Source organism: Prionailurus viverrinus, chromosome B1 (assembly GCF_022837055.1).
Source record: "Prionailurus viverrinus isolate Anna chromosome B1, UM_Priviv_1.0, whole genome shotgun sequence".
In the NCBI taxonomy this organism is placed as follows: Eukaryota; Metazoa; Chordata; class Mammalia; order Carnivora; family Felidae; genus Prionailurus; species Prionailurus viverrinus.
This window is the reverse complement of record NC_062564.1, coordinates 186,409,875-186,423,653: the sequence shown is the minus strand read 5'-3', so window position 1 is coordinate 186,423,653 and position 13,779 is coordinate 186,409,875. Positions and strand designations below refer to the sequence as shown.

General features: G+C 46.9%; 1 protein-coding gene across 7 annotated transcripts in view; it reads right to left on the bottom strand.

Annotated features, from left to right (window-relative positions):
• The window catches only part of CCDC149 (coiled-coil domain containing 149), a 96,766-nt gene that overhangs the window by 22,234 nt on the left and 60,753 nt on the right, over window positions 1–13,779 (bottom strand). For all 7 annotated transcript variants that reach the window (XM_047855853.1, XM_047855849.1, XM_047855854.1 and 4 more), the window contains 5 exons: window positions 7,675–7,791; window positions 6,838–7,010; window positions 6,022–6,094; window positions 4,526–4,610; window positions 2,323–2,467 (listed from right to left, as the gene is read on the bottom strand). In XM_047855853.1, coding sequence (XP_047711809.1) covers window positions 2,323–2,467; window positions 4,526–4,610; window positions 6,022–6,094; window positions 6,838–7,010; window positions 7,675–7,791 — 593 coding nt within the window. The remainder of the gene's footprint in view (window positions 1–2,322; window positions 2,468–4,525; window positions 4,611–6,021; window positions 6,095–6,837; window positions 7,011–7,674; window positions 7,792–13,779) is intronic.

The following is a 13,779-nucleotide window of genomic DNA, read 5'->3' as shown; positions in this document are numbered from 1 at the left end:
TCGGTTGAGCGACCGACTTCGGCTCAGGTCATGATCTCGTGGTCTATGAGTTCGAGCCCCACGTCGGGCTCTGTGCTGACAGCTCAGAGCCTGGAGCCTGCTTCGGATTCTGTGTCTCCCTCGCTCTCTGCCCCTCCCCCGCTCATGCTCTGTCTCTCTCTCTCTCTGTCAAAAATGAATCAACATAAAAAAAAAAATTAAAAAAAAAAAAAAAAAAAAGAAGTCCTGGCAGAGGCCTGGGGTGGAAGGGAGGAATGCGGAGCGAATCGAGGGGAAGAGGCAGTGGAGAAAGTCAGAGGAATTCTGAGAGAGCAGTGCAAGACCGGAACTGGGATGCAGAGAAACTGGAAAAGAAACAGACTCAGAAAGTGGGGCTTGGCGGGGACCGGAGACCCTGCTGTGGAAAATTCGGGAAGAAGTCTTGGGAGGTGTTGAAGCGTAGGTGGTCTTTCTTTCCCTTGCACGGCAGCCCCTCCGCCCTAGGCAGTGTGTGCTAAGATCCAGAACCCTGACACCCCCTCCTCTCCCTCCAGAATGACCCCCCCCAGCCGAATCTGCATTTCTAAACAAGTGCCTCCAGGTAATTCTGACAGAGGTGCCCCCCACCCTCCCCACACACACTTTGAGGGGGTGGCTGTTGAAGAACTAAAAGTGTCCTTATTCACAAGGACACTAGGTAAGGGGAATTTGAGGGGAGCTGCAGAGTGCGGAAAGGCTTTGGGGGTTCACGGAGCTCTGTGTGGTTGCTGGGTGAAGAGGCAGGAGCCAGAGGAGGGGCAGACGTTGAACAGGTGGGAGGAGGCGTGCACAGGAGACGACGGTGTGGACCAACAGGACGGCGGGCCAGTGTGTTTCCCAGAGATGGGGGAGAGGGTGGAAGGCACTGGTTCCATCCGAGAGTAAGTCTTGGGCTTCATGGTGAGTAGCATCTATTTTCTCGGTCAAAGAGAAGCCGAGGCTGCCTGCTGAGAATAGTCTAGGGTTTAGAAGACTTGACAAGTTTTGAAAGAGCCCCAGTGGGTGCTTTATAGGAGTCAGTGAGGACAAAGAAGGCCCATGTGGAACACTGGTGGCTGCAGGGGATTCTTCCTGAATAAAATAGACCTGGTACCTATTCTGGGGAGATTTCCATTTCTTCTCCCTCCCCTGAGAAGTATCTGAATTTTAGCACCTGACTGTTTCATTCCTTGGTTAAGATTTCTTTTAAGAGAATTTTAAAAACTTCTTCTGTCAATAAATTACCCTTGTCATCCCTCTGAGATTGCCCAGACTCCCTCCACTGCTCTCTGCCTTCTTTTATATATATCTTCATCTCCTGCGTGATCTTCCCTTCACTCCTTGCTTCCCTCTCTTTTTTTTTTTTTTTTCTATTTTGTTTTTACAATACTCTCAATCATTTTCCGGTTGCCTCTCTCCCTGTGCCCCCCCGCCCTCGCCAGGACCCTGATTCCCTCATCCCTCTCCTCCTTGCTGGAAGCCTGCTCACTTGTTCCACGCCTTCATTTTGGTTCTGTGAGTAGGTTTTATAAGCAGGACCCGCTACGTGAAAGATGGAAACGCAGGCCTCTTCGTTAGCCAGTGATGAAGGATTTCAAGATGGCGACAGGGGGGCCCTGGACCAAGTGTGGGGCCTTTCTTGAGCATGGCCGCCCGCCCTGGGAACCAGCTCTGTTTGCAATGTTTGTTGCTTTAACTTATTGTATATTCACCATCGTCTGAACACCTCCAATTCCTCATGCGTCTCTAATTGCTATTTTAACTTGCTTGATGTTGCCCCTCGTAGTCAATATGTTTGTAAAAACCAACACACTGTGTTTTGACTGTAGTTCTGTCCCACGACCGTTTTTGCTTATCTGGAAGAGTGACGCAACACTCCCTTCTGGGCCCGGCTGGCTGCCTGTGGAAATTGACGCTTGATGTTCCTCTCTGTCCGAACCCCTCAAAGTCATGCTGGAGGCTACGATGGCACTGAGGAGGTGCCTCCCCTGAAGGAAACCTTGCAGGAGAGGTAGGTTACATTCCCCAGGCAATGGCACTACCCAAATCACCCGTGTAATATGCATTTCTCAGCGAGTGGCTCAGAGTAAGTGTTCAATATGTAATGACAGGTAGTATTTCCTCACCCAAATCTGGCGAATGGCCAAGATGTTGTCATAATGCAGATGGACCGTTCCAGTTTAGTTAAGTTTCCTTCCTGACGTGAGGCCTCCCCCGCTTCCCCCAAAGGCCTGCAGACCCACCCGGCCGCCACCCACTGCTGGTAGGTAGCCAGTGTCCCCCCTCTCTCCCACCCACCGCCCACCCAAGGGTTTATCTACATACTTGCTGGTCTGCCTCTGGTGCTGGATGACCATGTTTTTCTCGTGGATTGTCTCTAGTAGGGCCGTTGCCAGAGATTTCAGATCAGAAATGGACTGTGGAGTAGCTGGGAGACTGCACCCATGATCCTCAGACAACAGATCCTGAACTAGGTGGGATTAAAGTTTACAACTCAGTGTTAAGTGCTTCTGAAACGCTGGAATGCAAACCAATGTCCATTCTTCCTGGATAACAAAGCTGGGATACGTTCCCAGCTCCTAAATGCTACGATGTTGTACTGAAGAATCCGCATCCGCAGGTGTCAAAAGTAAAACAAAATAAAATTCAGCATGAGGGGTAAACGCCAAGTGAAAGGAGGAAGTTCTCGTGGACTTTTACCAACAATGTTTTAAAAGGATAATAATAATCTTTTGTATTTGTCCAGTCTTTTGCCCTTTCAAAACATTTTCATACTAACTCATTTGAGGCTGAAAATTAAAAAAAAAAAAAAAGAAAAAAAAAACTCACCTGGGAAGTATTATGTATTCCCATTTCACGGACAGGAATGCAAGGTGGTAATGGGTTAAAAATATTAGCTAAAGGTCACACAGCCTCGCAAATGGTAATGAGTCTGGTCCTGAGCTCCTCGCTTTGTGGCAAAGTTTCCTACGATGTGGTATGCTCGGTGGGTGGGAAGATCATATAGGGCATTACTTAAAATACAAAATATATTTTGTGCATGCATGTTTTTAGGAACTAAGAGTCACCACAAAAGAGATACCACTTGGACTTGCTTACCAGACAGAAACAAATAAATCTCACTGTCTACCTTTGAGCATCACTTCCTATATGCTTTTATGCAGGTCCACAAATTCATACATTTTTCTTTGAAAATGGGAAAAAGCTCTTCTTTTTGCACTTAAGCCTATTCCTCATCATTAATATTTTTTAAAACATAAAATAGAATGGCTGCTTGCTAGCCCATATATAAAATATAGAGTACCTTCTTTAATTACTGTTGGACATTTATGTTATTTCCTATGTGGGTTTTTTTGGGGGGGGGTTGTTTTTATTTTAAGTAATGCAGGAAGAGCTTTCTTCAAGCAATACGGTTTTCATACATCTGTCATTATTTCTTGCTGCTCAAAGGGGATGAGTTCAAGGCTTTTTGATATAGGTGGCCAAAGGGTTATCTAGAAAGGCCGTGCCAGGTTTACTGCTTGGCCATGGCTGGCATTCCCCACATCAGCGCAAGGCTGGATCTCACCATTCAAACATGTTAGGCTGTCAGGGGTACCCAGGGCTAACCTCAACATGAGCCACTCCATATTTCTGTGGAGTATTGTGGTTTTCTGTTTAAAAACAATTCTAGGGTTTCCTTTTTTCAGTCAAGTGGAAAAACAAAAGTTGCTTGGACAAGTGCCTTGGTTATTAGGTGGGCTGGAGATTCAGCACTTTTTTCTTTCTTTTTTTTTTACCCCCAGCCACTGTAGCTCTGATTAAGACTGCCGCCTGATTGTTCTGGTCTGCACGGCCGGCAGCCCGAGAGTGGGCCAGTCGAGCGTGTTCAACCTGAGGCTCACGTTGAGAACTGAATTCCCAAATATTAAGTGTCAGAAGCAAGCTCTCTGCTATTTATTCCCCTGGACTGTTCCTGGAAGATCATTATTTTTCATCAGAATCGACAAGGAGGAGGAACAAAATTGCAATCAATAAAAGCTTCTTTGAAAAAGGCACATGTTCCATGATAAAATGATTTCAGCAGCTATGAGACTTTTCTATTCTGGTCACAGAGGCCAGGAAAAGGAGAAACTCGATGAGGCTGGAACATGTACTCAGTGATGCTAAACTGGTGATGAGAGGGTAGGGGGAAGCATTCTTGAAAGAAGAGCCCAGTGGAGGGGAACAGATGCAAATGGGGTCCCGTCATTAGAAAAGCATCTAATGTAGAGGTTCTCAAAGCAGGATCCCCGAACAGGCATCAGCATCACCTGGGAACACTTAAGAAATGCATATTCTCTGCACCGCCCCCCCTCCAGACCTACTAAACCAAAAACTCTGTGTGTGGAGGGGACAGTAATCTGTGATTTCACAAGCCTTCCAGGCAATGCTGATGCAGAGGCAGGTTTGGGAAGGCTGTTTTAAGAACCGCTTGGTTCCCAACCCATAAACCGAGATGTAGACCCACAGCCCCAGCACCGGATTGTCATCAGAGGTCGAACCATACCTTGCTTTGCAGACAAGACTCCAGTTAGCGCACTGCTGCTAGATTTACTCTGGCCTTTTGAGTTTTTCCGTCTCTCGAGAGCATTCTAAAGCAGCATTGGGAGAAAATACAAATCTCTATCAAAAAAAGCCAAATAATAGAAAAATACCTCCTTATAGTAGATGCATCCTCCCACCTGGCACGCAAGAACCCTGGCGAACTCCAGATGCGGACCCAACTTTTAAAATTCTGAGTCCCTGCCGAAGAGTTATGAAATGTATGGATCTGGTAAAGAGTTTTTTTTTTTTTTTAAGTTGGTGCCCAGCAGAATGACAGTAATTACCTTCTCCTATATATAAAAGGCACTCCGTGCATATTTGTTAAATTAAATCAAATCTGAAGCAAGAATTCCATCTAATGTGTGAAGTCACTAGTTATGGAAACCCCTTCTGAATAGACATGAGATGGAGAACAGGTTTACTTCCATATACCAATGCCAAAAGATCGTTATTAGTATTTGGAAGGCTTCCGTGGCTGGGCTGGAAGAAGACACGATCAAAGAATGACATCGGTCACGGACACGAGATTAGGAAGTGTGAATGTGAACCAGAGTGTCATTCTGACAACAGACCCTTACGTTAAAATTGATATGCACTGTCTAGCCAATGCTTAGCACGTAGAAGAACCGAATAAAGGCTGTTAAATGAATGCATACACACATTTTTTAAATGTATGTATTAATTATACAACTTTAAAAGCTGTATTCTTCTTTGGCTCCATGCGTACATATAGACTGACGTAAAGTGTGGCCCCCACCGCATGGAAGAGGACGAACAGTGTAGAGACTTCTGAGGAAAAAAGCTAACGTCAAAAGCCAGGAAAACGAGAAGGTTCTCCCAAGCATCGAGACTGCTGTAAAACTTCACCCTCAGGAAGAGAAATCAATCTATTTTCAAAGCAGAGAAGCCCAGGAGACGTTTCTAATTATAACGCTCACAACGAACATCTGCAGAAATAGATATTATCAAGCTAATGGTGCCGGAATTAGTCTAAACAACAGTGGGAGAATTTAAACATTCTGTCCTTTTAGTGTGACGTGAACATTGTCTCTCGGATCGTGATTTCCCAATCTCTGTTTCTTTCTCGCTCAGAAACCATTTTCTTAGGGATGATTATGCGACAAATAGCGTCTGATGGCAGCATATTGCACAGAAAAGCTGCGGAAAAAAAGCTAATTCTACGTGCACCGAGGCCGTAACGTGGCCGTGTCCAGATTCGGGTGGTCTCTGTGTGCCCTGTCCCAGTAACGGCAACAGAAGGGACTCTTGCAAGAGCTGTTTCTGTTGTGTTTGTCGTTTGGGGTATAATTCTTCCTGGTTACCTCAGTTAAAGCTCTTATTCTGTCTGGGAGGGCAGGCAAGTACTCAAACGTCTTTGGCACATAAAAGGGAATTAAAATAGAATGGCATTTAGATGCGCGATAATGAATCATCACTAGTGTCACCATGACTTTCTACCTTGTACTTGGCAATGTTTGATTTCAAGAGGTTGACCTCTTCATGAAGTTGCTTTAGTCTCTCTTGAAGGTACCTAGAAAAGAAAACATTCAACTAGGGAGTGTTTGGGGACAAGATAAAAAAAATACACTCAAGTAGGAGAGGGGAAAAAAAAGAAAAGGACACATCCCAAGAGCCATCTTTTACATATAATGCCTTCTCACCACCAAAAGGAGGAGAAAAATGCATCTTTGTGACCTCTTCTTAAATGGATGCGATCAAGGTCAAATATGCCCAAATCACAGAAACCCCACTTTAGAACAGCCTTCTGCGGAGATCCCCTACGGGATATCAACACAGTTTCCACATAATTCTCATTAAGATGATTCCGCTGGGAAGGCAGGCAGGAAGAGGCGACACAAGACATAACGTGAAGTTAGACACACACACGCACACGCACAAACACACACGCACACACACGCGCGCGCACTGAAACTTGCCTCGGGGAAGAGAAACAGCTACGGGAATTTCTCAATTTATTTTCTTATTCGTTTCCCCCTCCTTGCTAGCAATACGGAGCAGCTCTTGCTGGCTCCCTACCCCTCCTGCCCAACTGGGGAGTGGGGAGGGCAGGGGGAGAGAGAGGAGAGAGAGAAGGGGGTTCGTATGTAGCCATATAGGTATGCGGAGCTTTCTTTCTGACTTTCAGAACTCATCCATGACCCTGACGTCACCATTTTAGCGCTGAGACTTCCCTTCCATTGTAAGGCAATTCCCTCAAACGTCACTAGGGCTGCAGATGGCCCCCAGAGCACCCGCGGGGGCATGGCCACTTACCTATTCTCCATGCAGAGGGCATCCACGTCGATGAGACGGTTCTCGTGCCCGCCCAGGATACGGTTTAGCTCCTGGTTGAGCCTCTCCACTTTGTCCTGGTAGGAAGACCGTTCCTCTTTCACATCCTGAAGCTCATCCACAGAGGCCTGTAGGTCATGCTCCAGAGACTCAATCTGAAACCAATAAAAGCTTAAGGGAAGGGACAGACTTCCTGCCCGACACTCATGATGTCTGAGATAGGATGAGTGCCACCTGGAAGCAGAACCCACCCCCTCCCAGCGGCAGGTCGCCCCCAAGCCGGGGGCTCCGAGAGGGCAAATCCAGACGCTGAGAAGGGCAGCCGGTGTCTTACACACGCATACTTTTTCAAGCTTCTCGAGACGCAGAAATCTTGTCCTGTTCTTCGAAACCAATGAGCAAAAGAAGGAAGGGAAGTCTAGGCTGTCTTCCTCGTTCCCTAAATAGGGCTCTGTACCCTTTGAGATTCTACCTGAAAAGCATCGCTCGGCATTTCAGGAAACTTGCAGATTAAGGTCAGGGGGTCACGTTTTGTCCCTGTCTATACGGAGTGTGTGCGTGTGTGTGTGTGGGGGGGGGGGAGGGTGCGTTTCTTTCGTTCAGAACAATGGCATCCAAAGTAGGAGGGCACACGTGCAGGAAGCCCGGACCCCAAGAGGGAGGCTTGGAACTCGCAGAGCACAGAGGAAGTAAAAGCACGCATTACACCCTCTTCCGCCTCTGACTAGCATCCCAGGCACGTCACCCTCTCTGAGGAACAGGGGACAGAGTCCGACCGTACAAACTCATCCCCCACTCGTGACAGATGTTAGCAATAACCTGCTCCTTGGCTCTCTCCAGCTGCTGAACCAAGTCTTCACGCTCATGAGCTGCGAAGTGTCGCACGCCAATTTCTTCGTCTCCGAGCCTCTGTTTGGCAATTGTCATTCTCAAGAGCTGCATTTTCCATTGGTAGCAAAGGAAAGGAGAGAGAGAGAGAGAGAGAGGGAGAGAGAGAGACAGAATGGGTGTATGTGTGTTAAAATGAATAGATCCAAACAAATACTCAAGCATATTGGGCAGAAAATTTTGGAAGGTAAGACTTTTCAAGATATACTAAGGAAGGGCACAAGACAAAGAAACTTCTTGACAGTATCATGAATTTAAAAAACCAAATATAATATATATTATACTTTGTACACACATGCATGTGCATGCGTACACAGTATAAGTCTAACAGGAACACAGTCCTGGGCATTTGAAGGTGAACGTCCTTTACAGCACTGCCACAGTGAGGAAAAAACTCTGGGTCAGAGATCAAAGATTAAAAAATGGTAACACAAGGTTAAGAAGGGTCTGGTGAGTCGGGCATACTCCCATGCTCTGAACACTGAGGCTACATCATCAAGGGCCTTAAGAATGCCCCCACTAATGACCCAGTAACCCTGCTTCTGAAAACCTGGGCTAACAGCAATCCCAGACATGCCCTAGGAAAAGAGAAAAAGTAGATGGCACTGTCCTTCACAGAAAGAGCTAAAAATGAGAAACAGAGTCTAACAAGAGTGGAATGGCTAGCAATCAATCAATGGGCTAGTTTGCAGCTGTTTGACACAAGGGTGATGAACTGTGTAATAACGCAGAACATGCTTATGATAGCATGCTAAGCGGGGAACCAAAAGCAGACGACTAACTTCCATTTGCAGCATAATTGAAATTACACTAAGAACCCAGGCACAAAAGAAAAAAATGACCAAATACATCAACATTTTTAAATGTGCACGTTTAGGTAATGGTGAAGCTTGCATGGTCTCTGTTTGGATCTCTGTTTTCCAACTTTTCAAGTAAGCACACACAACTTTCATAACAGGCTTTTCTTTAAAAATCCCTACAGATAAAATTCCAGTCTTCAAAATGTCTCTTTCCAAAGGGTCCCTGGAGCATCTAGAGCTGCCCCAGACTCTAGAACCTAGCTCTACGCACAGCCGCAAACCTTCCGGTAGAGCCGCGATGGGAACTGTGACCCCAGGATGATCCCACGGTGCCACAACATCCCTTAAGTGCCTATCTCAGTGCCATACAGGTTGCCATTAGAGCAAATTTTTCAAGTTATGGCACTTCTTCCTGATGCTTCCTCTGAAAAGGTTGTCAGCCTGACTCCCCCACCTCCCTGTAGGGTGTGAGTGGATGGGCTTTGTAGACCGATGAGATCCTGGAGACAGGTTTTCACAACCCAGCCATTAGGGTCTGCTTGGGGCATGCTCTTCCTTGTTCCAGCACGGATCTTAAGGGCTTCGCTGCTGGTAAAGAAATGGGTTTTCAAGTCTCTAAAGGATTTGGGGGCAGGTGAGAGATAGAAAGTTAAAAGCCAACGTAGAATATTAACAAGACTGAAACAAGATTATACCAGCAGTGAACGCTGAAAGTAATGATGCCCAAAGAAAAGCAAAGAGCATTGTCTTTTTTGTTTTTAATGTTCATTTATTTTTCAGAGAGAGAACATAAGCAGGGGAGGGGCAGAGAGAGAGGGAGACAGAGAATCCAAAGCAGGCTCTGCACTGTCAGTGCAAAGCCCAGCATGGGGCTTCAACCCATGAACCATGAGATCATGACCTGAGCCGAAGTCGGACGCTGAATCCACTGAGCCACCCAGGTGCCCCGCAAAGAGCATTTTCAGGTGACATCTACTTGGGGTCCTTATTTGAAAACCACTCAATTGAATGTGACAGACATTAATTGTGCACCTACTACGAGCCAAAGCATCACTGATACTGAGCAGACAATGTTCCAGGAAGTCTGCACACAGAGCTGGCGGAGGACGTATGGCACGTAGGTATCCAGATGGCTGTGCTTAATGGAACCCGCTTCCGGTTGATCCTCATTACTGGAGGATTCTGTATTTGTGAATTTGCCTACTGCCAATGTGTCTGTAATCTCAAAATCAACATGCATGGTGCTTTTGCATCATGGGCAGACATGTGCAGAGAAGTACAGAGGTGCAAAAAAGTGTGAATCATCCAACAGGCGCATTCCCAGTTGAGGTAGAACAGGGCAACGCGTGTTGCCTTATTTCAGTTCTGGTACCGTGAATAAATACCCCTTTCGTGGTCTATTTAGTGCCATGACTGTTCATCCTTTCGTGTTTTTTGTTGGTGTTTTGCTACGTAAAATACCTAGTGCTGAAGTGCTATCTAGTGTTCCCAGATAGGCTGTGAGGTGCCTTACAGAGAATATGTGTCGGGCATGAGTTACAGCACGACAGGCCCAGAGTTCAATGTCACAGAACCAACACTATAAACTAAATAAGGTGGCTTTAACCAGAATCACACATAAAGCAAAGTTGGGTGTTAATTGATAAAAACGTTGTGGCCAGAGGCTCCAAGGAACCTGGTCTTGGGCTTCTCCTAGGAGCGATGGGTCAGTATTTGCTAATTCACTGTTCGTAGAGAATTTAGAGAGCAGAACTACAGCAAATAATGAGAATCGTCTGTATTAGGGGAAGCAGGAGTTTACGGCAGAACTGGTTAACTCAGCTGAAAGCTGACACGTGAAACCATCTTTTATATCACACAGCTTCTCGGTTCAGAACTTTTGGAACCCCAAGAGGGCATACAGAAAGACAAACAGCTAACCAAATGAGAAACATTTCTCGGAGCAAAGGGTCTAGGAGCAAGAAGGCTTGTGCCTTTTTTTGGCATGAGGCAACAGGTGGCCTTTGACCCGGCTTTGAACGGAGGGCACTTCTCTTGATCTGTGAAAAGCCAGACTGACAGCCTGAACTTTAAGTAATAAAACACTATGGTGGTTTTCCATTCGAAGTATGCTTCACTGAACACCTAATTTAGAATCACGCAATTATGTTTGCTTAATGCCAATTAATTATTAAACATGTTTATTGAGGTCTGACAGCCATATAAGAGAGTCATCTTTTATATGCCGGATGCCTGTTAAGCCTCAATAAATATGTTAACAATCATTTGGTGTTTAATATGCATACAATATTGTCTATTAAATTGCAGGGCTGGACTGGTTGAAACATTTGTGTTTTTTTTTTTTAAAGTGAGGTCCAAACTGGTAATAGCTGGATCATTAGTTGGTCTGAAATTCAAGTGCAAGCAGCCCAAGTGCAAGTCAAGTCAAGTGCAAGGGGCCAAGGAGGGGGTTGCGACAGGGATGCCGAAGGCAGAGTTCACCCGCCTTCCAGGGCACCAGCCTCGCAGGCTCTGGAGCCTATCTTGGCTGGGGTCTGTGTCCTGGCTCCACAGTCTGTTAGCTGTGCAACCTTGGCACACGCCGGAACTTCCCTGGGCTGCAGTATCTTGCACTGAAACAACACAAGGGTAATGGTATAGCTTCCTTGGAGGGTTGCTGTAAGCATGCAGTGAGAAGGAATGGGATTGCTCTAAGTGAACATTTCACTTAGGGGCTCAAGCATACATGCTTGGCGAAAAGATGAGGGAAAGAAAAAAAAAAGAGGAGGAAGAGAGGGTGAGAGAGAGAGAGAAGGTTTTTTAAGTTGGGTGACTACCCACTTCCTGCGTTCAATGCCCCGGACAGAGGGGTGTGGGGGCGTGGCTGGTAACACATTCAGGCACGATCGCATTGTTCATACGAATGCATCATGCCGTGTTCGGGAACATAAATGCCATGTGCCCTGAACTTGATGGACAATTTCAGGGACCATCGCGGGGGGGATGGGAGGGGACCTGTGGCTAGACACAAGTTTTTACCGCTCACATGCTGACTTCAGAACGTAATCCTAAGAGAAGATGGGTTTCTCTGTGATCCTTAGCACAGCCCCCGGAACAACAGAAGTGTGCAGGAAGTGTTAGCTGCTATTACGATTATTGTTACGAGTGTCATCATTGTCGTCCTCCACGTGAGTTTCCCCCCACACTCGCCCGCTGCGGAAGTCCAATCTTCCCTTCAAGCTGGAGGAAGCAGGGCTCCAGTGCCAACCTTATCTGCAGACTGCAGGCGATGATGTTGATTTCCCACCTTGGAAATGGCTATTGCTACAACTGCTCCGGGCACTTAATTCCCCCAAACAGGGCGGGCAAAACTCCGCGGCCAGCCTCCCTGCTCCAGCCCCAGAAGTGGATCATTGCCCCGCGAGGCACTTGCCTGCCACCAATGGATGTATTCATTTGCTGATTTAGATGGAAATAAACGTTTATGAATGAATTACGGGTGTGAGTCGTCAGCTTATGGACGAGGAACGGCTGCAGCTGGGATGTGGCTGGGGGATGTGGCCACAAAACCATGCGGCTAAATGACTCTTGGGTGCCCTTCCCCCACCCTGCCCCCTGAGTCGATTCCTCTGCCGAGGGCCCCTGCAAACTCTGGTCCTCCTTCCCCCAGTCGGAATGACTCACTCCTTTCTACCATCTCCTCTCAGGCTTCTGCCGTCATGGCCCGCCATATCCTCTCCTCACCTGGCTTCCACTTGCCCGAATCCGTTTTCCCCACGAGACAGGAAGAGGAAGCCAGAGGCAGGAGTGGTTGCTGTTCCCCGGGTGTCACCTGTTCAGACCCTGATGCTGCTATTGCCTGTCATGCATCCTGGGAAAGTCACCCAGCCCTTGCTGGGCCCCAGGGGACATCCGTCCTTTTGGAAATGGGGATTGTCTTAGGGCATCCAGGCTGCTGTAACAGACTGCCATGCACTGGTGGCTTATAAGCAACAAACATTGATTTCTTGCGGTTCTAGAGACCACGAGTCCTAGATCAAGGTGGTGGCAGGCTTGGTGTCTGCTTCCTGGTTCCCAGAAGGCCATCTTCTTGCTGTGTCCTCACATGGTGGTGGCGAAGACAGAGCTGCTGGGGCCTCTTTTATAAGGACACTGATCCCAGGCATGAGGGCTCCACCCTCATGACCCAATAATGTTGCAAAGGCCCCACCTCCCAATACCATCCCGTTGGGGGTTAGAATCTCAACACATAAATTTAGGAGGGGGAGGGGACACAATATTCCACCCCTGACCCCTTAAAATTCACAGTCTTCTCACATACATAATACATTCATTCCATGTCAACAGCCCCCAAAGTCTTAACCCATTCTGGCATGAACTCTAAAGTCCAAAGCCTCACTGAAATAGCGTCTAAATCAGATATGGGTGAGACTCTAGGTATGATTTGACCTGAGGTAAACTCCTCCAGCTCTGAACCCATGAAACCAGACAAGCTATGTGCTTCCACCATACAAAGGAGGGACAGGCACAGGATAGACATTCCCATTCCAAAAAGGAGAACTAGGAAAGAAGAAAGAGGTGACAGGTCCCAGGTGACCTAACAGAGCAAACAATGTTAAACCTTAAGGCTCAAGGATAATCCTCTCTGGCTTGATGCTCTGCCTTTGGACTCACTGGGATGGCAATGTCACTTCTGTGACCCCATGACTTGGCAGGACAGCCCCACAGTGGCTCTCTGCTGGCCTTGCAGTTCTGGGAGGCCCCATCCTCTATAACCAGGTGTAGGCTGCCGTGACCTCCAGGCCCATGCACACCAGGCAGACTTGGTGACCTCAGATGTGCCTTCACGGGCATTCTTCCACTGTCGTGAAAAACAGCACCTGGCTTCTGTCTGAGACGGTTGATCAGGACAAATCTCCTTATCAAATGGTCACCTGGCCACACGCTTGATGATTTTTTTTTTTTTTTTTTTTTTTTTTTTTTTGCAATACAGATAGCCTGAGGACTATCCATATCCTTAAGTTCTGGTTCCTTTTTGCTTAACAATTCCATCTTCAAATCATTTCTCTCTTCTTGTAATTGATAAGCAATCAGGAGGAACCAAGCCGTGTCTCCAACACTTTGCTTAGAGATCTCCTCAGCTAAATATCAAATTTCATTGCTCGCAAGTTCTACCTTTCATAAAACAACGGATTCGAACACAGTTCAGCCAAGTTCTTGGCTACTTCATAACAAAGAAGGCCCTCCCCCCGCCCCC